This window comes from Balaenoptera musculus, chromosome 1 (assembly GCF_009873245.2).
Source record: "Balaenoptera musculus isolate JJ_BM4_2016_0621 chromosome 1, mBalMus1.pri.v3, whole genome shotgun sequence".
NCBI classification, from domain to species: Eukaryota; Metazoa; Chordata; class Mammalia; order Artiodactyla; family Balaenopteridae; genus Balaenoptera; species Balaenoptera musculus.
Genome location: NC_045785.1, coordinates 168,489,702 through 168,517,095, shown reverse-complemented (window position 1 = coordinate 168,517,095; position 27,394 = coordinate 168,489,702). Strand labels below are relative to the sequence as shown.

At 35.3% G+C, this 27,394-nt stretch overlaps 1 protein-coding gene across 1 annotated transcript in view; it reads left to right on the top strand.

Annotated features, from left to right (window-relative positions):
- SPATA17 (spermatogenesis associated 17) overlaps positions 1–27,394 on the top strand; it is a 191,531-nt gene that overhangs the window by 131,088 nt on the left and 33,049 nt on the right. Inside the window, exon 9 of the mRNA XM_036865026.1 lies at positions 10,359–10,494. Within this exon, the coding sequence (XP_036720921.1) occupies positions 10,359–10,494 (136 nt within the window). The remainder of the gene's footprint in view (positions 1–10,358; positions 10,495–27,394) is intronic.

Genomic DNA, 27,394 nt, shown 5'->3' with positions numbered 1-27,394 from the left:
ATCTTTCAGCAGAAATTTTGTTTTGGTAAGTTTTCCACAATTAACTAGAGGAAAGTAAGGTTAACACTGATACGTATGGGAAAGTTGTTGCACAGCTGTAATGAAATTACTGAATCAGCGTGCCTGGAGATTGTTAATAATAATAATAATAATATATCCAGGGAATACTAGTCCTCTTAAGCTAAAAAAAAATGTAAGGAGGGCAAAATATGTCTTTCCATTTATATTTAGAAGCTTGTTATATAAGCTCACTGTCTAGCTGAACAGATAGTCTTGCCATTTGCATTGTTAATATTTAAATATTATGTTGCCATAGGTATTCTTTATATTTAAATACTATATTTATATCACCACCCTAGGGGAGAGATTTGTGTTATTGATACTGCTCCTTTAAAAGTTTATGAGTTTTAAATTTCTTCTGTGAATTCTACTCTAAGTATGAAATACTTTATGTATTGAATAGTTATAGCAATGTTTATATGAAAATCTCAATGACACCTGTTTTCATCCATAAATGAAGTCTAATTCCTATTTCAAGTTGTTGTCATTTTATGAACATCTCTTCAACCAAAATTCTACTCGAATAAAACATCTTGATAGATGAGTAGACTATGTTTTGAAATCCCTCTATTAGTATTAATGAGCTATATATTAGATTTATCTGGAAATTTGGATTGTTAATACATATAGAGAAAACACCTTTTATTTCTCATATTGAAGGTAATAAAAAGAGACTTTTTATTTGCCAAATTTATTCTAAAACATATTATTCCGTATTAAAAGGGAAAAACAATTCAGCATTTTATGGCCCTTTTTAATGAATTGGACAGTTGACCTGATTTTTTTTTTAGAAGAGCTAAAATTATTTAATATTTATTTTTTCCAGTTTTATTGAGATATAATTGACATATTGCACTGTATAAGTTTAAGGTGTCCAGCACAATGATTTCACTTATATATATCATGAAATGTGTATATATTTATTATTAATTCATTATATTAAGTCTATTCATTATTAATTATACTACAAATTTAAAATATATCTCATCCTATTTCAAATATAATTAACACAAATAATTTGTATATTTCCAGTTGTGTGGTTTTTCAAAATGCTTTGTCTTAAAAAAAATGCTACGCCTTTTCTGCCAGGCCACCCGGAGAGGAAGGCGCCGCGGGGCACCGTCGGCCTTGCGGGCGGGGCGGCAGCACCTGCGGGCCTGTCGCCGGGCTCTTTGACTGGGTGGGGGGGGGATTCCCTGCGGTGTTAGATCCTCTTCTTTTTTTCTGCCGGGAACCCGGCTCCGAGCCAGAGCTCATGGGTCCCCCTCGGGCCTCTCCGCTCTGTGGGTCCCGCGCCCGGGGCCTCCATCCCGGTGCCCTCCGTCCAGTGCCGGGCACAGCGGAGCGGTCGGCGCGGCCTCAGCCTCAAGGTCATGTCAGGAGGCCCCCCTTCCTCTCCCCTCCCCAGTTGACGCAGCCTCGAGCTTTCCTCCGCGCCTCCTGCTCAGTCGCATTTTAGCACAGTTTACCTACTAACAATGAGTTCTGGTCTCGACGCAGTGGAGCATTGTCGGCATTTGTTCCCGGATCTTCCTTTGTAAATATGCTCTGGAGACGTGGCATTGAAGTTGGAGAAGAATCCGTACAGTATAGGAGGCCCTTAGGCTGTTAAATGCCGGCCATACCCTTAGATGCTTCGGGTCACAGAGATGTGTATTTCTGGATACAATACAGAAGAAACCAGCCAAGAGCTGGGAGACTGGAAGAACTTTTGCCTCTTCAAAAGCAAAGGTACAACAGAGCCTATGAGTTGAAGGTGAATGAAGGTCGTTGTGATAAATGTTTTCCAAAAACTTGTCATAGAGGATGGCTGTGAAAAAATCACCAGGAGGACAGCTGCACACGTAACAAGCATATAAGTACCTGCAGATGAATGTTCAAGTCCTTAGCAGTGGTGGTTAAAAATTCTTCGTTGCCTCAAAGGTGTGGCATACAACATTTTGGAAGGGAAAATGAAGAATTGGTCAAGAAGACATGAATTAAAGCAAATGACGAAAATTAATATTTTATTTAACATTGATCATCTCACAATAAATTATGTAGAAAAATATAAGTTCAAATGATTTTAATTGCTGGCCAATAAAGTCTGTTTTCTTTAAAATAAAAAAAAAAAGAAAATGCTACAACTGGTTAATGAGAACTAAGTCATCTGACAAGGAGACTAGAAATGAACTGGTTTTAATTCAGCCCTCAAAACATTAAATTTACTATTTTCTATATTATAATAATGATTAAAATATTAGAATCTAATAGAATATGTAATTTTTGAGCAGGTGTACTTTTATGATAACATGAAAATTTTTTGTTTGTTGATTAGTTTAGTAGATTAAATCAACTTCCTTTGTTTATATTTTCTCTTCTAATTCTTTCATCAACTCTTTTCAAACTTCTATACCTAGGTGTCCTTGCTTGTCGAATTAAGTTTTGTAGACCAGAGGGAATTGCCTCTGGAATTAAGAGAATTCCTTTCCCTTAATTAGCCCATAGTGGATTTTTTCCCCTCCTATTCTTTTTTATACCCCATTTAAATAACTGCTCTATTTTGAGCATTACAAAGCTCTTAATCCTTGCTTCTCCTTTTGCAAGTATTTTATTTTATTTTATTTTTTAATAAATTTATTTATTTATTTATTTATATTTTTGGCTGCATTGGGTGTTCGTTGCTGCGGGGCTTTCTCTAGTTGCGGCGAGCAGGGGCTACTCTTTGTTGCGGTGCGTGGGCTTCTCATTGTGGTGGCTTCTCTTGTTGCGGAGCATGGGCTCTAGGCGCGTGGGCTTCAGTAGTTGTGGCGCGCGGGCGTAGTTGCTCCACGGCATGTGGGATCTTCCCGGATCAGGGCTCGAACCCATGTCCCCCGCATTGGCGGGCGGATTCTTAACCACTGCGCCACCAGCGAAGCCCGCAAGTATTTTAGGTAGACCTTTTCAGCAGAGATCCTGGAGTGAATCCCAGTACCGACTCCTGTATCCCGTTTAGGCGTGTCTGCCCTCCCAGTGTTGTTAATGATTGGAACGAGACAGGCTGCTCATAGCCCAAGATCTTTATTAATGCAGCTTGTGACTTCTTCAGCATGTTCTACAGTTCTGCTGTAAGAACAACAAAAAATAATTGGCATGTTTCGCATTCTGTGTAGCATATACGATAAAACAGATAATTGATTTTTTGGAGAGATTCTTTGGTCATTTATTACCTCAGTAGTTAAGAAACAATAGCATCTTCTGGGGCTTCCCTGGTGGCGCAGTGGTTGGGAGTCCGCCTGCCAATGCAGCGGACACAGGTTCGACCCCTGGTCCGGGAAGATCCCACATGCTGCGGAGGAACTAAGCCCGTGTGCAACAACTACTGAGCCTGTGCTCTAGAGCCTGCGAGCCACAACTACTGAGCCCATGTGCCACAACTACTGAGGCCGGGGGCCTAGAGCCCGTGCTCTGCAACAGGAGAAGCCACCACGGTGGGAGGCCCACGCACCAGAAGGAGGAGTAGCCCCAGCTCACCGCAACTAGAGAAAGCCCACGTGCAGCAACGAAGACCCAACGCAGCCAAAAATAAATAAATAAATAAATAAGTTTCTTAAAAAAAAAAGAAAGAAACAAGAGCATCTTCGAGTCACTCTTAAGATAGAAGTAAACTACAATTTGAACATATGAAATTCAATTACTCAAATACGAAGACAGTAAAATTCATATGACTTTATTTGTTCTGCTCTCATCTCATTACATTTTATTGTCCATGAAGTGTAGGAGGTTTCCAAACTTGAAGACGAAATCATTTTATACTCAGTCTGAGATGATGGAAAAGTATTTATTTTTGTTTCTTTTTTCCCCAAACGGAAAGAGTGAATGTGTTGAAGAATCCTGTATTTATTTTCGAGTTCATAAGTAAGAAAAGAAACCTCTTCCAATAAAAAGATGGAAAATGTCAGACATGTTTGGTATCAAAGGATCAGAAGGCATCCAATTTAGCAACATAGTTTTAGAGAGAGGAATGTGGTAATGGGCTCTCCTTCCTCCATCCCCAGTGTTTATTAGCCTTCGTCATGCTGTGATCAAGTCCACCCTCAGGGAAGGGGCCACACAGAGCCCCAGTGATGTTACAGTTTGGCAATAGTATCTGTGAGGAAAGTTTAAAGTAACTGAGGATAATATTCCACAGAGATGTTAAGAAAGCTAAGACTGCTGAAGCTTTACCTGTTCTGATAGGAGTCAGTATAAGCACTCTATGAAGAGCATTCTTCCCATTTTCAAGGCTGATGAGCTCCATACTTCTAACACCCCACATGTGGGTTCCAGGCTTTTACCTCTCAGCCTGTACTCATACCGGTCCCCTACTTTTGCATCTTCCTTCTCAATTTTCATTTCGGCCTAACGAAGTCTGACCCATTTGTTAAAACTCAGATTAGATATTGTCCCCAGTGCTTTCTGTTCCCATACTCTTTTGTTTTTTCTTTATCAGAGAGCTTTGCTTCCCCACCCTGCTACACCCCCTGCTTTATATTGGTGTAGTTATTTGTCTTTTTCCCTCATTAGATTTTAAGGGTCTTAGGGTGAGGCTTCTGCTTATTCACCTTTTTAATACCCACAGTGTCTAAACACAATGTTACTGAAATAGTTATTTAAGACATATGTGGTGGATTGAATTAACTATGAATTAAGTCCCCTAGTGATTATTATATACCTACCATTTGCTTATCTGATGCAGGCCCAGAACTGAGTATCCATTTCCTTATCATAAGGAGCTGCCTCTAGGGGAAGCTGGCATCTCCCTTGGGCTCCCCTGCTCTCTTCTTCTCCCCCATCCACTCCCTCTTCAGCTCAGGGAGGGGGCATGCTACTCCTTGGGGGGACCCATCCTATGCAGGGCCACATTCCATGAGGTCTACCTCGCTCCAGAGTTTCTCTTGACCTCGCCTCAGACTAGTAGTCAGGTGCTGGCCTGGAGTCGCTCTCAGTGGGGAGAATCCTTAGACGTCCCACCTTTTCCTTTTTTGGCCAGTGGTTAAAGAGGAAGGCTCTTCTCCCCGGAGGAGCATCTGTCTCATCTCTTATCACACCTTTTACTTTTGCTGGCTGTTAAGACTCAGGGCAAAACGGGGAGCAGTCCCCACGTTGGAAAGGGGTGGATTACACAAAGTCTGTTTTAAATTTGGGGGCAAACTCACTCCAGTTTGCTCTTTTTCCTGCCTCTAGCCTAGGCGAAAAGACTTATTTGCATGCTTTGCATAACTCATTGGAGAATTTATTGTGATCTGGAGTAAAATTCCTAACTTGTAACAAGGTACCCTTTATCCTGCTTTGTGCTTAATACATATATTTCACTAGAAGCCCTTTAACAGAGAGAGGGCTGTTCTAGGACATGTTTGAAACCTGAACAGGTATTTGAGACTTGTTCCATAGCTATGTATCTCGATATCTATGAATCGTTATCTCCATGTCCAGTTTGAAATGATTTACCTAAGTCAGAATTCATTGTGGCTTGGATAACTACCCTATTGGGCAATCAATATATAATATATATGGAGAAAAATGTTTAGCAATTTATGAAGATCGGTTATATATTTCTATGCGTAGTTTCCATGGGCAATCTCATCTTCACTATAAAGCTGTTCATGATCTCCTTTGCTTCCTTCATAAAGAACTCAATTTTCTAGTTATGTTGAACCCCTTTCCATTTCTTCAGCATCCCTTTTTATGCTCTAACTCACCTCCATATCTTTGTATGTGTTGTTTCTTCTATCTAAAATAGTCTTCACCAGCTTCTTAACTTGACTAACTCTACATGTCTTAGTATGCAGCTCTGACATACATGGTCTGGGAAGACAGCTTTTCCATGCCCCGCCCCCCAACTCCCTGCCAATAACCACCCCCATATGCATATACATGTGCATGTTACAAGCACATATTCGTATATAAATAAACCTTCCTCTGTGTCCTAATTGCCTCTTGTGCATGTATTTATCACAAAACCAACACATTCTACTGTGTTGTCTCATTCTCCACCCCCTGTTATAAGGTGAATTCCTTTTAGGTAAACTGCATCTTCCAGCATTAAATCCCAGTGTTTTTCAAAGTGTTTAGTATATAAAAGCATTTCATTTAATGTTTGTTTAATGAATAAATATTAAGACAGTAGAGAAATCAGTGTGGGTTGGAGTAGGACAATTAGGAACCTGGGTGTTAAGCCAGATTTTGAAAGATAAGTAGTGCTTGGATCAGTATTTCAGGAAGAGGAACATGGACAAAGGCAGAGCTGGGATAGAAAGACAGGAATGAAGGAAACAGAAAGAATGAAGGAAGGGAAGGAGGGAGGGAGGGAGGGAGGAAGGAGAATGGCATCAAAAGACGTCAGGTAAGGAGTGGTAGGAGATTGAACAGACCAAGTGCATTCTAAGAAGCCCAGCTGCTGGGCTGAAGAATATAGGTTTGAATCAATAGGTAATAGGGTTCCATAATTGGAGATTTGAATTATCTGGCAGTGAAATAAATAGGTTGGAAGAAAACCTAGAATTATGAGTGACAGTAGTAGGACTATAAACAAAAGGGAGGGGGGGATGAAAGTTAATAAAGAAAACAAAGATAAGTGTAATTTGTTAGTCTTCTTATTTGGAAAATAATATTAAGTGTATTAATACTCAAAGAATAAAGACTTTATAATATATTTGCAGTGGACTTATTTTCCCTGAAGCTAATTGATTAATTTTAATTTTTGCTTCCTGAGACCCCTACCAATTCTTCTCTAACTCTGCAGACATTCAAGTACTGACTTGTTTGTATATATCACTGTATCTCCACATTGAATTTAAGAATTTCTGCCAGATCTGTATCTTTGATGAGATTTTTAAAATTAACAGGCAAACCCATATCATCTTCTTCTTTAATGTGATGTTCAGTTCATTGAAAAGTATGCACTGCAAGCATAAAGCACATCTGAATATATATTTAAAACTGGTAGGGCTTCCCTGGTGGCGCAGTGGTTGAGAATCTGCCTGCCAATGCAGGGGACACGGGTTCGAGCCCTGGTTTGGGAAGATCCCACATGCCGCGGAGCGACTAGGCCCGTGCGCCACAATTGCTGAGCCTGTGCGTCTGGAGCCTGTGCTCCGCAGCAAGAGAGGCCGCGATAGTGAGAGGCCCGCGCACTGCGATGAAGAGTGGCCCCCACTTGCCGCAACTAGAGAAAGCCCTCGCACAGAAACGAAGACCCAACACAGCCATAAATAAATAAATAAATAAAAATTAAAAAAAAAAAAAAACTGGTAAAGATACCATTTTAAAAGTAAAATTGACAATTATCTAAACTTTTGATTATAAACTCAATTGATTTCTAGGGTTTTCCTAGCTGTTTATACTTTTATAGAGCAAATTCTATTTGAGAATTAAATAATTTCTTCTGAATTTGAAGACAAATTTTAAAATATTATTTATAAAACATCTAAATATTTTTCAATGTATATACATATATACACATACATGTGTGCCCTTAAGAATATGCATTACATGTTACCTTAATGCAACATTATGGCTCAATGAAATTAACATTAATTCACGTGCAGGGAAATACCTAGTCTTTCCGCCTTGTCTTCTCAGACATCCAGTCCCTTGAGAAAGCAAATTTTGTTCAGACACAAAAGAAAAATGTACTATTAAAATGCAATTCAGAAGTGATAAAAAGTGTAAGTACAGCAGCCAGCTCACAGCACCTCCTCTGTATACTCAGGGACATTGGGGCCACATTAATTTTTCATATGTGTGATGTCCATCCCATGTGCAAATTAGCACTGAAAGGACCGTAATCTGTCTTACATGAGAGCTCTTTTCTCAAGAGCATATATAATACATGCCTGTGTAATTTGGTATAATTCAAAGCTCTGTGTTCTGTTTATTTTTTATCTTAAATTGGCTTAGAGAATATTTTCTTAGGAAAAATATTTAAAAGGAGTTCCTTAATAAACATTAAAAAGAAATTGTAGAGAGGTGTGAAAATTGATGAAATAACACCACATTTCCTAAGCTTATTATTTTTTAAACAAATTTGTGAATATAATGGCAAAATTTTTTTCAATTGAACTGAGATTTTTGAAAAGGCCCCTTCTTTGTCTTAATTAAATGAGATGATATATGTGAAAATATCGGCATATGCTCAATAAATTTGTTGAACCTCAACCTTATTGTTTCAAAGTCTGAATTTCAAAATATTTTTCTTGGCGGAATATTTAATTTAGCTGTATATATTTATTTCCCAGAGCTTGCTGTTTCCCTCCAAATGTTTCTTGTATTTAAAACAGGATCTAGCTCTAATTTCATTGACACCATGTCTCCGTTGATTATATTAATTAGAATTTTCTGACGTTTGCTCCTGTTTCCTGTATTATATGTTTCCTCTAGGTTATCTTTTATGTTTAGATATATGTCTTTCTTTCATGTTGGTAGTTTCCTCAACTGGTAATCTATTCTTAAATTCATATTAAAAAGGAGACTCTAAAAATCGGATTAAAAAGTTTATTTGTGTGTGAGAGTGGCTTTTTGACTGATAGACTTTGTGGCACTGTGATATGACCTTTTAGTTAAGAGATCTCCAAATGTTGATATTTGAAGTTGTTTCTCTGAGTGCTCTCAGTATCTCTTGAGACAATACAATTACTCTTCTGAAATCTGTTAATCCAGCTCCCAGGTTACTTCGAGATGAGCAAGGGAAGATTTCAATGAGTAGTCTTTGAATTAAAATTCATATATTCCATTTGGTGCCTCACTCTGGCCTTCCGTGGTTCCTGCTTTCCCTGAGACCAGAGCTCTCCAGTATAAAGTTTTCTGATAATACACTATTTTTTTGGATACATGGACTGAGAGAGGAACTGGGTATTTAATTATTCATGGCATAGGTTTTTCACCTGTCTTCAGCCTTATTCTTCACTCTCACCCACTGCAGTAACTTCTAGAATCTTCCAGGATTCTGCAGGACTAATGGCTTCATTTCTCTTTGGCCTCTCCCTCTTCTGGAACTTAGATTTAAGTTTTTAAATTTTCTCTCTGCTTTCCACCTGCCAAAACGTTAGCATTTTCATCTTCTATTTCTTCCCTTTTGTCCTCTTTCTTGTGAGTTTACAAATTTTTTTATTCCTTTACTTTTATTTCAGAAGGTTTTGGTGAGGGATTAAACAATTCATCGGATTACAGTAAAGACACATCACAATCTTAGTTGTCCTGTGAGAGTTTAAAATTTTCATTTTTTATGTTGATCAAAATAACATTAAAAGTAATAATGATGATGATGATGATGATGATGATGGTGATGGTGGTGATGATGATGATGATAATGGTAATGGTGGTGGTGGTGGTGATGATGATGATGGTGGTGATGATGATGATGATTATGATGGTGATGATGGTGGTGATGATGATGATGGTGATGATGGTAATGGTGGTGATGGTGGTGGTGGTGGTGATGATGATGATGATGATGGTGATGGTGGTGATGATGATGATGATGATAATGGTAATGGTAATGGTGGTGGTGGTGGTGATGATGATGGTGGTGATGATGATGATGGTGGTGATGGTAATGGTGGTGGTGGTGGTGGTGGTGATGATGATTATGATGGTGATGATGATGGTGGTGATGATGATGATGATAATGAGAGCTACAACAATCAGCTCCTTCTACTTTAGCACCCCCATTATTTATTGAACACTTACTGTTTTCAGACTCCATGTAAAGTTTTGTATATATTAAGCTGTTCATTCTTTCCAATTTCCCTATAATTAAAATCTTGTACAGGTCAAGCAACTTGCATGAGGGAACACAGGTAGCAAGGCAAAGCTAAGATGTGAATATAGGTCTGACTAACTCAAAAGGGTCATTATCTATAACCTGTACCAAACTGTCTTTAGTTTTTGGGTAAATTAAGATTTGAAGAAGCCCATTTCAATAAGAGTTGCCTGTGCTGGCCATCCTTTTCATCTGGGGACTACCATCTTAAAGTTAAGGGCATTTTTACTTACATGATGTTTTGAATTATTTGGCATAATTAATTAATAAATTTATTATTTAACATTTTCTATATTTAGAAAATATTTGAGGCTCACAAAAATTCTGTGACATTTTAGTACGTCCACTTGCAGAATAAGAAATGAAGATTCATAGAAGTTAGTAACAGAGATAGTCAGTGGCAGAGATTGAAGCGAAAACCTGGTATTCTGATTCCAAGCCATGTATTATTTTCACTGTAATTTACTACTTCTTATTTTTTTAATCAAATGTCTCTAGAAATAAAATTAAGACTATTACCTAAATGTTCTTTCAGGTTTTTGCCATTTTCTTCCTACCATAAAAATAAAAAGTACATCCCGACAATGCATTTATCAAGCAAGTATGGTCCTGATGCTTATGGAAGTCAACATTTCCGAGATGAAAATCCCAAGAAATGGATCTGTGACAAGGTGAGTTGATGCAACATTAAAAAGAAAATAGTGTTTCTTTTAAAAGGCTAAAAATATACACTGATTATAGCAAATATAAATATTCTCATTATGACTAACCTTCATGGTTACAAAATTATTTATAGCTATTATATGTGAAGATAGTGCTGCTTACTATGTCAGTAAGAGATTTAAGTTTTTCGTGGTTTTTTTGGTTTTTTTTTTTTTTAGATGTTGTGTTCTTGTGTTTTATGGTTCAGCTACCCTGTGATCAAATGGCGTGGATCATTAGCTTTGGCAAAGCCAATTAGGGCCAGAGTCTGAATCTGTGGAATAGAGTTAAGCTAACTTTCAGGCATGGAGATCAGTGCTTTCCTGCTTTCTCTCAATCTCTGTGTGTATGTAGATAGGTAGGTAGGTAGGTAGGAAGGAAGGAAGGAAGGAAGGAAGGGAGGGAGGGAGGGAAGGAGGGAGGGAGGGAGGAAAGAAAGAAAGAAAGGAGGAAGGACGGGGGAGGGAGGGAGGGAGATATATGTGATCCTATCTCTATATATGATATAGAAAAGAAAAAAGCAAATAAATATTTATTTTCTGATTCCAGAATTATAGTTGCTAGCACTTCAATAAAAATTTCTAGATTGCGAAAACACTCACATGTCTTACACTATAGGAGGTAAAGAGGAAAGTTCTTACTATGTGTTTAACCTATTGTCTAGCAGTTAGAAACTCAAACTTATTCATACTAAAATTATACAGATAAAATGAAGTAGGCAGTGATTTTCTGGAAGAGGGTTAGGGCTCTTGAGTTCCATATACTACCAGGCCTATTTCTATTAATCGTTTGTCAATGAGGATTTATTCATTTACACACAGTCTCCTACCAAAAGGATTTAAGGCACCTTATCAAATGGCAAATACAGCACAAGTCATATTCTAGAAATTTAAATAAGGGGAAACTATCTTAGATGAGAAGAGTGGCTGTGCACACAAAATAAAGGGGGACTGTGAGTATGGTGGGAAGTGACTTAGGAATTGCAGCCTGTGGGTGGCAAAGACGGAGAGAACACAAGTTGCAGAGGCGTCCTCACTATTCAAGAGGAAAAGACACATTAGACCCTTAAGGGAAACAAGATCTTTCTCTACCTAATTCTAAGAAAATTTCTTTTTTTAAGGACATTTTAAATATAGGAATGTCAAAGGGGACTCTTGCTGGGGAGTAACTTGGATTCTTTGGAAAGTGCCTTTTTCTTTTACGGCTACTAAGTCTTTTTTAATTTTTTTTAAATGGTCTTCTAAAACACTAAACAGTAATTCCATGGCATAAGAAATACAAGGAGTAGTTCAATCTGGTCCACTGATTGACAAACCTAAAAGTTCATAACAATATTATTTGATAAAAATCCATGGTAAGACTATTCTAGGCATTTGTTTTTACCTAATATGCAACCATTCAGAATATAGGTTTAATATGATTTTTAAACTAATTAATTTTGTATTTTGAATGTACATAATGTGATCTACCTCTCATTTTTCTATTTGACGTAAAGTTTTGTGGTTTTTTTTTTTTTTTTTTTGCTGTTATGCCCTCACCATCCTATTTAATTCAAGGAAATTCTCATTTCTTTAAAATTTAAACGACTTACCTACCTTAGGACATTAAGCTACTTCAGAGTAAGAAAAATCCTTGTGCCAATGTTTCTTTCCTAAAATAATACGGTACTTTTTGGTTTTATGCAACAGGTTCATTCATATATTTTGACATATTCCAAGACTATGCATTTATCTAACTGAAGTAAGCAACTTGCAGAAATTCTCGGATACTCACTAAAAAAAATGTTTATTTTCTTCTTTTGGAGGAATCATTGTGTGCCTCTGTATACCTTTAGAAAGTACACATACTTGAAAAGTTAATGACAAATAATTGTTCTTGCAGACCCTGAAAACTAAGAGGGAAAGTGTAGGGATTCTTTATGTCTTAATAAATCATTAATCCACTTGCACAAAACCACGTAGAAAAATATTAAATACAAATTTAAATTTCTCCCTCCCCTCCTCATTTCCTTCTTCCGCTTCTTCTGATCTCTTAGAATAACCATATTAGATGAACAAATTATTCCTGTGTTGCCAATAGATTCTACGAAGTATAAGGGTAGTCATTCTATTGTTTACATGAAAATATTTTATGTTTTGATTTGCTGAAAGCGATTTGGGTGAGACTTGTGCCCAATAAATTACTAAAAGCAGGCTTATTTTTCTTTATTTTATATGAAACTTTGTTTCTTGACCTTGGAGATGTGAGACCATAACTTATTCATATTAGTAGATGAAGAATAGCTTTAGTGAGTTGTTGAGTTCAAAATGTTGGAGAAGGAAAAGACTGGTGTAGTTTTATGCTTCTATTGGAAGATGGACTATTTACAAATATTTAAATGCACATAAGATTTAGTTCAATGCAGTAGACTCTCTTCAGCCAAGAAACAGCTCAATTAAATACATTTGGTTCCTGATCTCCACCCTTTCCATCATGTTTTAAGATTGTCTGCCTAAAGAATTTTCTTTCACTTCTGTCATCTTTAAGCATGGAGGTTATAATTTCCAGACGATTTGCTACACAACTGGGATAAAGGGTATCAGTTGAGAGAAAAATCATATGTTTTCTTTCTCTAATCATATTCACATTACATCAATTAATAATCAAATAGTATTTAATATTTTTGTATTATTTTTAATGCTATTAATATGAAGAACACTATACAAAGACATCACAAAGTCAGCAGATTGCAAGCAAATAATATTACTTTTCCCCAAACTATGAAAATCAATAATGAAAAATTATATATATATATATATCATTTTTTTAAACAACTTTATTGGAGTATAATTGCTTTACAATGGTGTGTTAGTTTCTGCTTTATAACAAAGTGAATCAGCTATATGTATACATATATCCCCATAACTCCTCCCTCTTGTGTCTCCCTCCCACCCTCCCTATCCCACCCCTCTAGGTGGTCACAAAGCACAGAGCTGATCTCCCTGTGCTATGCGGCTGCTTCACAGTAGCTATCTATTTTACATTTGGTAGTTTATATATGTCCATGCCACTCTCTCACTTCGTCCCAGCTTACCCTTCCCCCTCCCCGTGTCCTCAAGTCCATTCTCTATGTCTGCGTCTTTATTCCTGTCCTGCCCCTAGGTTCTTCAGAACCTTTTTTTTTTTTTTTGATTCCATATGTATGTGTTAGCATATAGTATTTATTTTTCTCTTTCTGGCTTACTTCACTTTGTCTGACAGTCTCTAGGTCCATCCACCTCACTACAAATAACTCAATTACGTTTCTTCTTAAGGCTGAGTAATACTCCATTGTATATGTGTGCCACATCTTCTTTATCCATTCATCTGTCGATGGACACTTAGGTTGCTTCCATGTCCTGGCTATTGTAAATAGAGCTGCATTGAACACTGTGGTACATGACTCTTTTTGAATTATGGTTTTCTCAGGGTATATGCCCAGTAGTGGGATTGCTGGGTCGTATGGTAGTTCTATTTTTAGGTTTTTAAGGAACCTCCATACTGTTCTCCATAGTGGCTGTATCAATTTACATTCCCACCAACAGTGCAAGAGGGTTCCCTTTTCTCCACACCCTCTCCAGCATTTATTGTTTGTAGATTTTTTGATGATGGCCATTCTGACTGGTGTGAGGTGATACCTCACTGTAGTTTTGATTTGCATTTCTCTAATGATTAGTGATGTTGAGCATCCTTTCATATGTTTGTTGGCAATCTGTATATCTTCTTTGGGGAAATGTCTATTTAGGTCTTCTGCCATTTTTGGATTGGGTTGTTTGTTTTTTTGATATTGAGCTACATGAGTTGCTTGTAAATTTTGGAGATTAATCCTTTGTCAGTTGCTTCATTTGCAAATATTTTCTCCCATTTTGAGGGTTGTCTTTTTGTCTTATTTATGGTTTCCTTTGCTGTGCAAAAACGTTTAAGTTTCATTAGGACCCATTTGTTCATTATTGTTTTTATCTCCATTTCTCTAGGAGGTGGATCAAAAAGGATCTTGCTGTGATTTATGTCATGGAGTGTTCTGCCTATGTTTTCCTCTAAGGGTTTTATAGTGTCTGACCTTACATTTAGGTCTTTAATCCATTTTGAGTTTATTTTTGTGTATGTTGTTAGGGAGTGTTCTAATTTCATCCCTTTACATGTAGCTGTCCAGTTTTCCCAGCACCACTTATTGAAGACACTTTCTTTTCTCCTTTCTCCATTGTATATTCTTGCCTCCTTTGTCATACATCAGTTGACCATAGGTGCATGGGTTTATCTCTGGGCTTTCTATCCTGTTCCATTGATCTATATTTCTGTTTTTGTGCCAGTACCATACTGTCTTGATTACTGTAGCTTTGTAGTACAGGCTGAAGTCCAGGAGCCTGATTCCTCCTGCGCCGTTTTTCTTTCTCCAGATTGCTTTGGCTATTCGGGGTCTTTTATGTTTCCATATAAATTGTGAAATTTTTTGTTCTAGTTCTGTGAAAAATGCCATTGGTAGTTTGATAGGGATTGCATTGAATCTGTAGATTGCTTTGGGTAATATAGTCATTTTCACAATGTTGATTCTTCCAATCCAAGAACATGTGTTTGTATCATCTTTAATTTCTTTCATCAGTGTCTTATAGTTTTCTGCATACAGGTCTTTTGTCTCCTTAGGTAGGTTTATTCCTAGGTATTTTATTCTTTTTGTTGCAATGGTAAATGGGAGTGTTTCCTTTATTTCTCATTCAGATTTTTCATCCTTAGTGTATAGGAATGCAAGAGATTTCTGTGCATTAATTTTGTATCCTACTACTTTACCAAATTCACTGATTAACTTTAGTAGTTTTCTGGTGACATCTTTAGGATTCTCTATGTGTAGTATCATGTCATGTGCAAACAGTGACAGCTTTACTTCTTGTTTTCCAATTTGGATTCCTTTTATTTCTTTTTCTTGTCTGATTGCTGTGGCTAAAACTTCCAAAACTATGCTGAATAATAGTGGTGAGAGTGGACAGCCTGGTCTTGTTTCTGATCTTAGAGGAAATGGTTTCAGTTTTTCACCATTGAGAATGATGTTGGCTGTGGGTTTGTCATATATGGCCTTTATTATGTTGAGTTAACTTCCCTCTATGCCTAGTTTCTGGAGGGTTTTTATCATAAATGGGTGTTGAATTCTGTCAAAAGCTTTTTCTTCATCTATTGAGATGATCATATGGTTTTTCTCCTTCAATTTGTTAATATGGTTTATCACATTGATTGATTTGCATATATTGAAGAATCCTTGCATTCCTGGGATAAACCCCACTTGATTATGGTGTATGATCCTTTTAATGTGCTGTTGGATTCTGTTTGCTAGTCTTTTGGTGAGGATTTTTGCGTCTATGTTCATCAGTGATATTGGTCTGTAGTTTTATTTATTTGTGACATCTTTGTCTGATTTTGCTATCAGGGTGATAGTAGCCTTGTAGAATGAGTTTGGGAGTGTTCCTCCCTCTGCTATATTTTGGAGGAGTTTGAGAAGGATAGCTGTTAGCTCTTCTCTAAATGTTTGATAGAATTTACCTGTGAAACCATCTGGTCCTGGGCTTTTGTTTGTTAGAAGATTTTTAATCACAGTTTCAATTTCATTACTTGTGATTGGTCTGTTCATATTTTCTATTTCTTCCTTGTTCAATCTCAGAAGGTTGTGCTTTTCTAAGAATTTGTCCATTTCTTCCAGGTTGTCCATTTTATTGGCATATAGTTGCTTGTAGTAATCTCTCATGATCCTTTGTATTTCTGCAGTGTCAGTTGTTACTTCTCCTTTTGCATTTCGAATTCTATTGATTTGAGTCTTCTCCCTTTTTTTCTTGATGAGTCTGGCTAATGGTTTATCAATTTTGTGTATCTTCTCAAAGAACCAAACTTTAGTTTTATTGATGTTTGCTGTCGTTTCCTTCATTTCTATTTCATTTATTTCTGATCTGATCTTTATGATTTCTTTCCTTCTGCTAACTTTTGGGTTTTTTTGTTCTTCTTTCTCTAATTGCTTTAGGTATAAGGTTAGGTTGTTTATGTGAGATGTTTCTTGTTTCTTGAGGTAGGATTGTATTGCTATAAACTTCCCTCTTAGAACTGCCTTTGCTGCATCCCATAGGTTTTGAGTTGTCATGTTTTCATTGTCATTTATTTCTAGGTATTTTTTTATTTCCTCTTTGATTTCTTCAGTGGTCTCTTGGTTATTAAGTAGTATATTGTTTAGCCTCCATGTGTTTGTATTTTTTACAGATTTTTTCCTGTAATTGATATCTAGTCTCATTGCATTGTTGTTGGAAAAGATACTTGATACAATTTCAATTTTCTTAAATTTACCAAGGTTTGCTTTGTGACCCAAGATATGATCTATCCTGGAGAATGTTCCATGAGCACTTGAGAAGAAAGTGTATTCTGTTGTTTTTGGATGGAATATCCTATAAATATCAATTAAGTCCATCTTGTTTAATGTATCTTTTAAGGCTTGTGTTTCCTTATTTATTTTCATTTTGGATGATCTGTCCATTGGTGAAAGCGGGGAGTTAAAGTCCCCTATTATGATTATGTTACTGTCGATTTCCCCTTTTATGGCTGTTAGCATTCACCTTATGTATTGAGGTGCTCCTATGTTGGGTGCATAAATATTTACAATTGTTATATCTTCTTGGATTGATCCCTTGATCATTATGTAGTGTCCTTCTTTGTCTCTTGTAATTATATATCATTTTGTGAAAGTATGGAAATCAATGATGCACTAATGTACGTATCATATAACTTCCTCATATTTCTTTTATTTAATTGTAAAATGCCCCAAGTTAAATTGTTAGAATGTAGGTCTGTGTCTTAAATGGTCAAACTTTAAGTTCAGGTAAATACTTTGGATTTATAAATTCTTTGTTGTGCTGATCTCAATGTTTAAAATAGAAATGAAATTAAATAAGGAGACTCTATCAGTCACCATTAATTTCATCTATCTGGCTAGGTCTAAGTTGGACAAGAAAAAATTCCGTATACTAAAAACATTCTTTTGATTGTCAAAACATTCACATATGTTCATATTTACTGAAGCAGAAATAATAGTCTGAGGCCTTTATCTGAATTAGAATGAGTTTCATATGCATTTTAGACAACTGATTATAATAGAACCATTTCATGTTTTTCCTTACTTGCAAAATTCAAGCAGAGACTTTTAAGATGGTTCGTGTTGACAAAGCCTCTCCTCATCTGCCTTATTATAGGTGAATTACAACAGTAGAGCAGCCCTTTTCTGTTATTTTCACGTGCATTTTGGTCCTAAACAGGATTTTATAAGCTACAAAGCATAAAAATATCTAGTACTCCATAGAATTAATTTAGAAAACCTAAGCATATTGCACAGAACATAAAGTTGACCTTTACCGTCTATGGCTTTTGGAATGGAGTGGGATGTGGAACACATCATAGATTTAATGTGGCACATCGCTGTCTGCAGAAACTTGGGTGGGACTGTGACTGCTTGCCCATGGCACCCGGTGATTGAATCTGCTGTCACCAGCATCCTGATAATAATGAACATCCAGCTTAACGACCGTGATTATGATTATCATAATTGATGTGCAAGAGCAGTGTGTGGGGATCATTACAGCTGAACTGTACAGCAGAGAAACATGCCTCAGTTATGGATAATTTTACTTTTATGCATTGATTGGGATAAAATATGCCTTTCACTTTAAACAGACCAGCTTCATATAATTTTAAGAATCTTTCTGTACATGTTGATGGATGAGTATGTGCCGGCTGAAAAGAGCCCCCAACAGTTGTTTGTTTTGTGTTGTTTCGTTTCATTAGTAAATGTAAACAATTAAATAATTAGGTGTAATTGAGGGAAAATATTTTGCTTATGAGGATGGCCTTCAATAATCAAATATTCAGTTTAAGTGCTTTTTCTGTCTCTCTCACAATATATCTGGGACTGAAGTTCTTCAGTTTTCCCCTCTGATTACCCTTGTATTGGTCTTCTGGAGGTCAGTAGCCTTCAGGAAAAGTATATGCTTATAGAATGTTTTATTATAAAGTATTTTGCATTCGTATATGTATACGTTTATGCATATACTCTAGTTTATTATGCATTTAAGAAAATAGGACAGAGCCAAACATTGTGTTATACTATTTATTAAAAAATAATGTCTAACCTATAGAATAGTTTGGATGTGTAATGTTAAGATGTATAAATTTACATTACCTTAGCCTTTTAATCAATGTTTTGTTTCAGATAGGTTTGTTACATTGTGTGGTAATTTTCAATTATAGTTTTAAAAACGGGTTCACAAGAGTTTATTATTTGAATTTTAATTTGTGAATAAAAATAATATGTGCAGTGATGTATCCAAGATTTTCAATAGATCAGAACTGGCCATATTAGTGTATAATTATGAACCTAAGGGCTCAATTCGCATTTGAGTCTAAAGCATTACATTTGAGTGAGGAGCAAACATAATGGAACACAGTTTTATAAGAAGCATGGTAACCTATTTTTAAAAAAACCTTTATTTTCTAACTGCAACAAAGTCTGAGATGGAGAGATCTCTCCAACACATTATTAATCACTGTACAGCTCTAGAGAGACTGTGGCAACTGTTTCCTTCTGAGGTCTGTAAAATTTACATTACCCCAGGTAAGATGCTTGCCCTAGATGTGCACTTGTGCACTGTGGTGTAGGACAGAATCATTGTTTGACAGCTAGAGGTTTTATAGCTGGCCTCTATAATTTTCTTTCTGAAAGTTTTTAGTCCCAGTGTGATTCCTGAACTTAATTTTTTCCTTTTCTCCACTCCACTCAGATCCAAGGATGAGATGGCTATGTATGCTCAACGTCTCCCTAATAGGGTCTTTTTCTTTTTCTAGTTCACCTACTGAAAATGTTACTTTTCAGGAGTGCTGGTTTTATACCGTGTTCTCTGGTCTAACCTCCCACTGTACCCCAGGCCCAGATGTCTCTTTCTTGACCATGTGCCATGTTACACCCAAACGTTAGGATTCTATGGATGTGTATATACCATGGGACATGTGCTGACTACAGCCTTCACTGGGTTGCACTTTGTTAGCAATTCTTTCTTCCAAAGAATCCTCTTAATCTTTCCCCAGGTCATTTATGCATTAAAAAAGATCTTAACATCTTTTATCTGGAATTTTTAGGTGATAGGCTTCTTGAAACCTCTAATTTGCTGAAATTAAAGTACTGACACTTTATCTCAAATACTGGAAACATTTTTGCGAGTTAACAAATCGTTAATTTTGTGGGATTATTTTAAAGGGGAATGGTTCTATTATTATTCACTTCATTTAGTTACCTTTTTATTTGCTTTGGGATTTTTGCATAGTCTTTATTGTTTTATATTAACTCTGTGCTTTCATGCACCAAACTTTTGTATATTGTATATATATATATATATGTTTTCTGTTAAATATATATTGTTTTGCTTTTAAGGCTTTTTTAAAAATTGAAGTATAATTTCTGTACAATATTATATAAGTTAAAGTTATACAACATAGTGATTCACAATTTTTAAAGGTTATATTCCATTTATAATTATTATAGAATATTGGCTGTATTCTCTGTGTTGTACAATATAGCCTTATAGCTTACTTTATACATAATGGTTTGTACATTTTAAAAATTTATCTTGATTATGTGTCAAGATGATACAGAACACCAGAATATTATTTATAAAAATAATAATAAAATGAACTCTCTACCTGGCTGCCAGAGATAGTGATTCCTCTGATAGATCTAGACAATGTAAATTGAACACTTTCTGGAAAGGATTTATCATTCTAGAAGCCATTAGGAACATTCGTAATTCATGGGAAGCGGTTAAAATATCAGCATTATCAGGAAGAAGTTGATTCCAACCATCGTGGATGCCTTTGAGGATTTCAAGACTTCAGTGGAGGAAGTCACTTCAGAAAGCAAGAGAACTAGAATTAGAAGTGGAGCCTGAAAATGTGACTGAATTGCTGCCATCTCATGATAAAACTTGAATGAATAAGGAATTGCTTCTAATGGATGAGCAAAGAAAGTTGTTTCTTGAGATGGGAACTACTCCTGGTGAAGATGTTATGTAGATTGTTGAAATGACAAAGGATGTAGAACATGACATAAACTTAGTTGATAAAGCAGTAGCAGGGTTTGAAGGGATTGACTCCAATTGTGAAAGAAGTTCTGCTACTGTGGGTAAAATGCTGTCAAGCAGCATTGCATGCTACAGAGAAATCATTCCTATTTACGTTGTGTTTTTAGACAGAATGCTATTGCACACCTAATAGACTACAGTATAGTGTAAACATAGCTTTCAGATGCATTGGAAGAGCAAAGAAATATGTGTGACTCAGTTACAATATTCACTTTATTGTGGTGGTCTGGAACCCAACCTGTGACATCTCCGAGTTACTCTTGTATTTAGAAAGTAATAGTAAAATCACATTAATAAATTGACTGAGTCCTAGATGATTAAAAGATTAATTTGCTTTTTATTAATTTAAATTTATGTCCCATACTGTATAGTTCATGTTTTAATATTATAAAAATTGAATAATGAAATTTAAATATATCAAAAATCTAACTTGTGTTACTTCTAAGGCAAAAGAAGTAAAAAGCTTGCTATCAAGTTGGATTTTAATTTATAGATCACATTTTATGTCCTTTTGTATCTTCCAGTTGATTTTATATCAGTATAAAAATAGTATTTTGAAAAAATTTTTGGTAAATTTCCAAGTTGGTGCTTAAAATATTTTAAAAGTCTTACAAAAAGGCAAAGGGAACCAACAGCAACACACACCATAAAAAAAAGGGACAAGTCAAATACTTCTCTTAATTGTGTGTTTCCTTATCACTTTATATCACTTTATATAATGTGCTCTAAGGAGTGCTCAGAACTCTACTCATGGGTTTCACAGACTAGATTTCCTGCTTGAGAATTCACTTGAGGAAATTGTTCCATTGCAAAAATTATTGTTGTGGATTTAATTTAGTTTAACATACTTAACTGCATATTTTCCAAATTATGCCTAAGTGCAATATATTTTCTCCTAAAGGCTCTCTTCATGGAGTTATTTAAACATTCATATTCATCCTAAAAAGATGCTGAAAGCCATACTACCAGACTGATTTTGAGAAGGTTACAGTTTGTGATTTCTGTTACATATATAAGCTCCAGATTGCTCCAGTTAATAAGCTCCAGATTGCTCCAGAAGCTCCAGATTGCTCCAGTTAATAATTGCATTATTAACTCTGGATTAATTTACAAGTTAATTTTTAGATGGCTATTATAAGGTTATAAACTATTAGGGGAAAATTTAAATCTGCTAACATGTTAAAAGTTTAACAACTGTGAAATATCAGATGACTGAAAAGTGATAACTTGATGATCTGGGCAGCAACTGAATTTAAGGATATCAATTAAAGACTCTAAAGGTACAAAAGTAGTAAAAATATTTCACACAGAGGTTGTAAGGATACAAATGTTGACCTTAACTCTCTTACTAAATCGATTCCAAGGGCTGTTTGCAAAGAGTTTGCTCACAACAATTGGAATATTTTTAAAAACCTAATTTTCCTCCTCTGTAATTCCTCAGTTAGAAAATGTGGTCCCTTGATGATGATCTAGGGCTTTGAAGAATAAATGGATTTTAAAGAGAAAATTAGATGGTACTTATTATTCTGTCTAACTAGCAATGCATTGTCATTTGTCTGTTGTATTATAAATGTCTTGCTTTCCCTGCCTTCTTCATTTAATCATGTAACCTGCCTGTAAGCAGCATTAGAGAAAAAATAATATTGCTGTATTACTCTTTCAGTTTTCTTTGCTTATCCAAACAGAGCTCACACTTATTATGCCCATTGCAGAACTCTCCATCTCCTCCCTGACACCTGGTCTCTTTTAAATTCCTTCCATCCAGGCAGTCACTCACTATGTCAAATACTGAGGAGACATACTAGTTTTCTCCCTCTCTTCCTTAGGAAAGCTTTTCCTAACTGCATCTCCTCTCCCAAGTGAAATTATGGCAAGTTTAGTATTTTAAAAATTAAACCATGATATGGGGCTTCCCCGGAGGTCCAGTGGTTAAGACTGCATGCTTCCACTGCAGGGGGTATGGGTTTGATCCCTGGTCGGGGAACTAAGATTCCACATGCCGCATGGCGTGGCCAAAAAAAAACAAACTAAGATATAAAACTTACATCCTAGTCCAAAATTAAGTTTTCTTATGGTAAATAAAACATAATTTCTGTGTATATATTCAGTGTTTTATTATTTTTATTATATATTCTTTCTGAGTATATTTTTGTTATGAATCTAATTATTTGTCATGAGCAAACTGGGCTGCAAGCATGTCTGTCCAAGATTCCTTGTAGCTCACCAACCTAATGCCATATATCACGATGGTATTTATTATAGAAATAATGAAGAGCACATAGCATTAACCATATACCTTTTTCCTTCACTTTATGTCATGTGTGTACTATTTTAAGAAAATGACTTCCATTTTGTCAACATTTTTGATAGAAACTCATTTATATTGCTAAAGCCTATAAACCATTAAAAAAATTTTAAGTATTTTTTTCAGAATTATAATTTTTAAAAGAAATAAAAGAAACTATTTAAATTCAAACTATGCTTGTTTGAATCTGAAGCTTTGCTTTGATTTTCAAGACACTGCATATTGTTTTTCTAAATGAACTCAGAAACATCTGTCATTTATGTTTTGATATTCAATATACATAAATAATGTCCAAAGGGTAGAAGCAATCTAATCTGCGAATATGAATATACTTTCTAGTTCTAATAGCATAATTAAGGGTGTACAAAATACTATACATAAAATTTTAGCATACTTAGTTTTGAAAGTAAGTTTCCATATTCATGGCTAGTGTTACTTAAATTTCAAAGTACTGTAAAAATTCTAAAAATATCCCAGAAAAAAGTTGATAAAATATATCAGATATATTGGTAGCTAACACATATACTTTTTCTTTTTACCCCAAAACACTACTGATAAAAGTTCCCTTGCTTCAGCTTTCTAACTCTCATATTACTGATCTATAATGTATATAAATGCCAACAATAATAAAGGATCTGAAGTTGCATGAATTTGTCAGATTGGGAGATTTCCAGATATCAAATGTTAAGTATTTGATATTCTATGAAGAAAAATCACCTCTGAATGTAGCTACTGTATTCATATAAAGTTATATCTTAGTAGCATTAAAATAATCAGTGATAGATTGAAGGACTGATTTTTGATGACATGCTAACATAAAAATAAAGTGCACTTTCCAGAAAGCTTCTTTCTATTGTAGTGTACAGTGTAGCTTAAAATACTGCCCCAGTAAAGTCTATTATTCCAAAGCAAAGAAATATGCTCCTTTTCAGATATTTCCTGTCTTTCCTATATATATAATTTTTAGTAGATAAATAATTATTTTCATCATAATCATATATTATGACCTCATAGGGGATGGCAGTATACTTGTTTTTATTTATTTATTTATTTATTTTTAAAGTTATGGTCAAAAAGTTAGTTACCTTAAGAACACATTAACTAAAGTATGTCTGTGGCATGTACTCAAGGTTTGTCTTTGCCTTGTTGATCTCACTAGTCCTTTCTGCACAGCTATGAACACACAGCCACATTCAGGAAAGGCATCATTAGATGGGGTGGAAAGGGGGAATAACTGAAGATCCATCTCTCTCACATTGAATCTTACATGTAGAAGTGATGTTCTAGCTATGAAGGTTTTCTCTATGGAAGTATAGTTAACAAGAGTGACGCAAGGCAAAGAATCCATTACAAGTGCATGTTACATGATTGTTGGCTTGGCCATTTGTGCTCAAGACCTGTCCACCTATACTCATCAGATGACTAATCAAGTCACTATCTTTTTTCCACTTAACCATGTGGTTTCATTTTCCTTTGTAGGAAATCATTTTGCCTATCTCATTTCTTGTACTTTTTTTATGTCGGAAGTTTCATTTAAAATATAGAGTGGCATTTTATGGTTTTTGGTCTTACATTTAAATCTTTAATACATTTTGTGTTTATTTTTGCATATGGTGTGAAATACAAGTTTCATTCTTTTGCATGTAGCTGTCCAGTTTTGCCAACACCATTTATTGAGGAGGCTGTCTTTTCCCCATTGCATATTCTTTCCTTCTTTGTCATAGATTAATTAGCCATACAAGTATGGGTTTATTTCTGAGCTCTTTATCCTGTTCCATTTATCTGTGTGTCTGCTTTTGTGCCAGTAACATACTGTTTTGATTACTGTAGCTTTTAGTATAGCTTGAAATCAGGGAGTGTGATACCTCCAGCTTTGTTCTTAAGATCGCTTTGGCTATTCAGGGTCTTTTGTGTTTCCATACAAATTTAGAATTATTTGTTTTAGTTTTGTGAAAAATGCCTTTGGTATTTTGATAGAGCTTGCATGGAATCTATAGATTGCCTTGGGTAGTATGGCCATTTTAACAATATTAATTCTTCCAATCTATGAGCACAGTATATTTTTCCACTTGTTTGTGTTGTCTTCAATTTCTTTCATCAGTGCCTATAGTTTTCAGAGTACAAGTCTTTTACCATTTTGGTTAGATTTATTCTCAGTATTTTATTCTTCTTGATGCAAATGTAAATGTGATTGTTTTAATTTCTCTTTCTGCTAGTTTGTTATTAGTGTATAGAATTGCAACAGATTTCTGTTTATTAATTTTGTGTCCTGCAACCTTACTGAATTCATTTATTAATTGTAATAGTATTTTGGTAGAATTTTCAGAATTTTCTATATACAGTATCACGTCATCTGCAAACAGTGAAAGTTTTACTTCTTCCTTTCCAATTTGGGTTTCCTTTATTTCTTTTCCTTCTCTGGTTGCTGCGGCTAGGACTTTGAATACTATGTTGAATAAAAGGGCTTCTGTCGATATAATCATATTATTTTTATTCTTCTGTTTGTTGATGTGGTGCATCACATTGATTGATTTGTGGATATTGAATCATCCTTACATCCCTGGGATAAATCCTACTTGAGCATGGCATATGGTCCTTTTAATGTATGCTTTTTGTACAGTCTTAGCAATATTTTTTGGATCTGTTTCCTCAGACAAAGGAAACAAATGAAAAGATAAACAAATGGGACTACATAAAACTAAAAAAGCTTTTGCACAGTGAAGAAAACTGTCAACCAAATAAAAAGGCAGCCTACTGAATGGGAGAAGATATTTGCAAATGATATATCCAACAAGGGGTTGATATCCAAAATACACAAAGAACTCGTACAACTCAACATCAGAAAAACAAATAATCTGATATTAAAATGAGCAGAGGACCTGAATAGACATTTTTCCAAAGAGGGTGTACAGATGGCCAACAGGCACATGAAAGGATGCTTGCCAGTCATCAGGGAAATACAAATTAATATCACAATGAGATACCACCTCACACCTGGCAGAATGGCTGTCATCAAAAAGATAACAAATAACAAGTGTTGGCAAAGATGTGGAGAAAAGAGAACCCTCATCCTTTGTTGGTGGGACTGTAGATTGTGCAGCCACTGTGGACAGATTTTTTAATGCAAAAAATTAAAAATAGAACTACCATATGATCCAGGATGAAATAGGTGATGGGGATTAAGAGATAAAAACTTCCAGTCATAAAATAAATGAGCCACAAGGATGTAATATACAGCATAAGGAATATAGTCAATAATATTGTAATAACTTTGTATTATGGGGACAGATGGTTAGTAGACTTATCATGGTGATTATTTAATAGTGTGTGCAAATGTCAAATCACTATGTACTACACCTGAAATTAACATAATACTGCACGCCAACTGTATTTCAGTAAAAATTAAATAAAGAAAATATAGAGTGTCAAAGTAAGTTTTCAGTTTAATTCTGGAGACTGCTGCTTTCTTCAGAAATAATGTAAAGACTTCAAATTAATAATTTGATACCTTTTTTGGCCTTTGACTCTAGAGAATCTAATTGAAGCTATGGACTTTCTCTCCAGAAAAAAGTACAAATATACAATGCACACAACACTTGCATGCCATCATTTTGTTTTATTGAAAACTAATTTCCTTCACAAAACAAGTAAAACAAAAGTTTTGTTTACAATTGTTGTTCTCAAATGTCTATTTTACAAAAATGTGGAAATGAATACAAATTTTGCAAGTTAAGAAATGTAATCGTATAAAAGTAAATTTCAATGAAAACACTACTATGTTTTCACTTGAGTTAAAAGTTGAAATGTTAGGGAAGACTTTTAATATGGCAATGCACTTATCTTTGACATTAATTTGATTTCAATTCTTTGTTCTAATGGCAACAAATGTTAAAAATAAGTTACTTAGGTACCGTAGTGTCAAATGGTATCCAAACACTAATAACTTGCTTTGTCAGAGAACAAAGGTTGGAGTAAAGGAATATAAAAGTTTTATGAGAATCTCTAAAATAGATTGAACTCACATCATTTCATTTCCTTTGTCCTTAAACCATTGAGGGTTATGTGTTTTGGAGTCTGCTTTATTGATATACTCTGTGACAGCTGAAAGTTATGAATCCATGTATTATTTTAGGGACATTGAAGCAGAAGTGAACTTCAACAGAGATTTGTATTGTTCCTGGGTGTTCAGAGACTTCTCCCTATACAGAAATAAACAAATTGTCATTTTCCACTTCAGCCTACAAAAGTACTTCATTCAGAATTAGAGAGTTGGCGTAATTATCTTCCTCTAATCTTATTTTCCAGAGTAAGAGCTTGTTCAATAGAAGTCATGACTTTTCAGCACCATGCATACTATGACAGTAGTGCATTGAATAATAATAAAATTATCTAGGT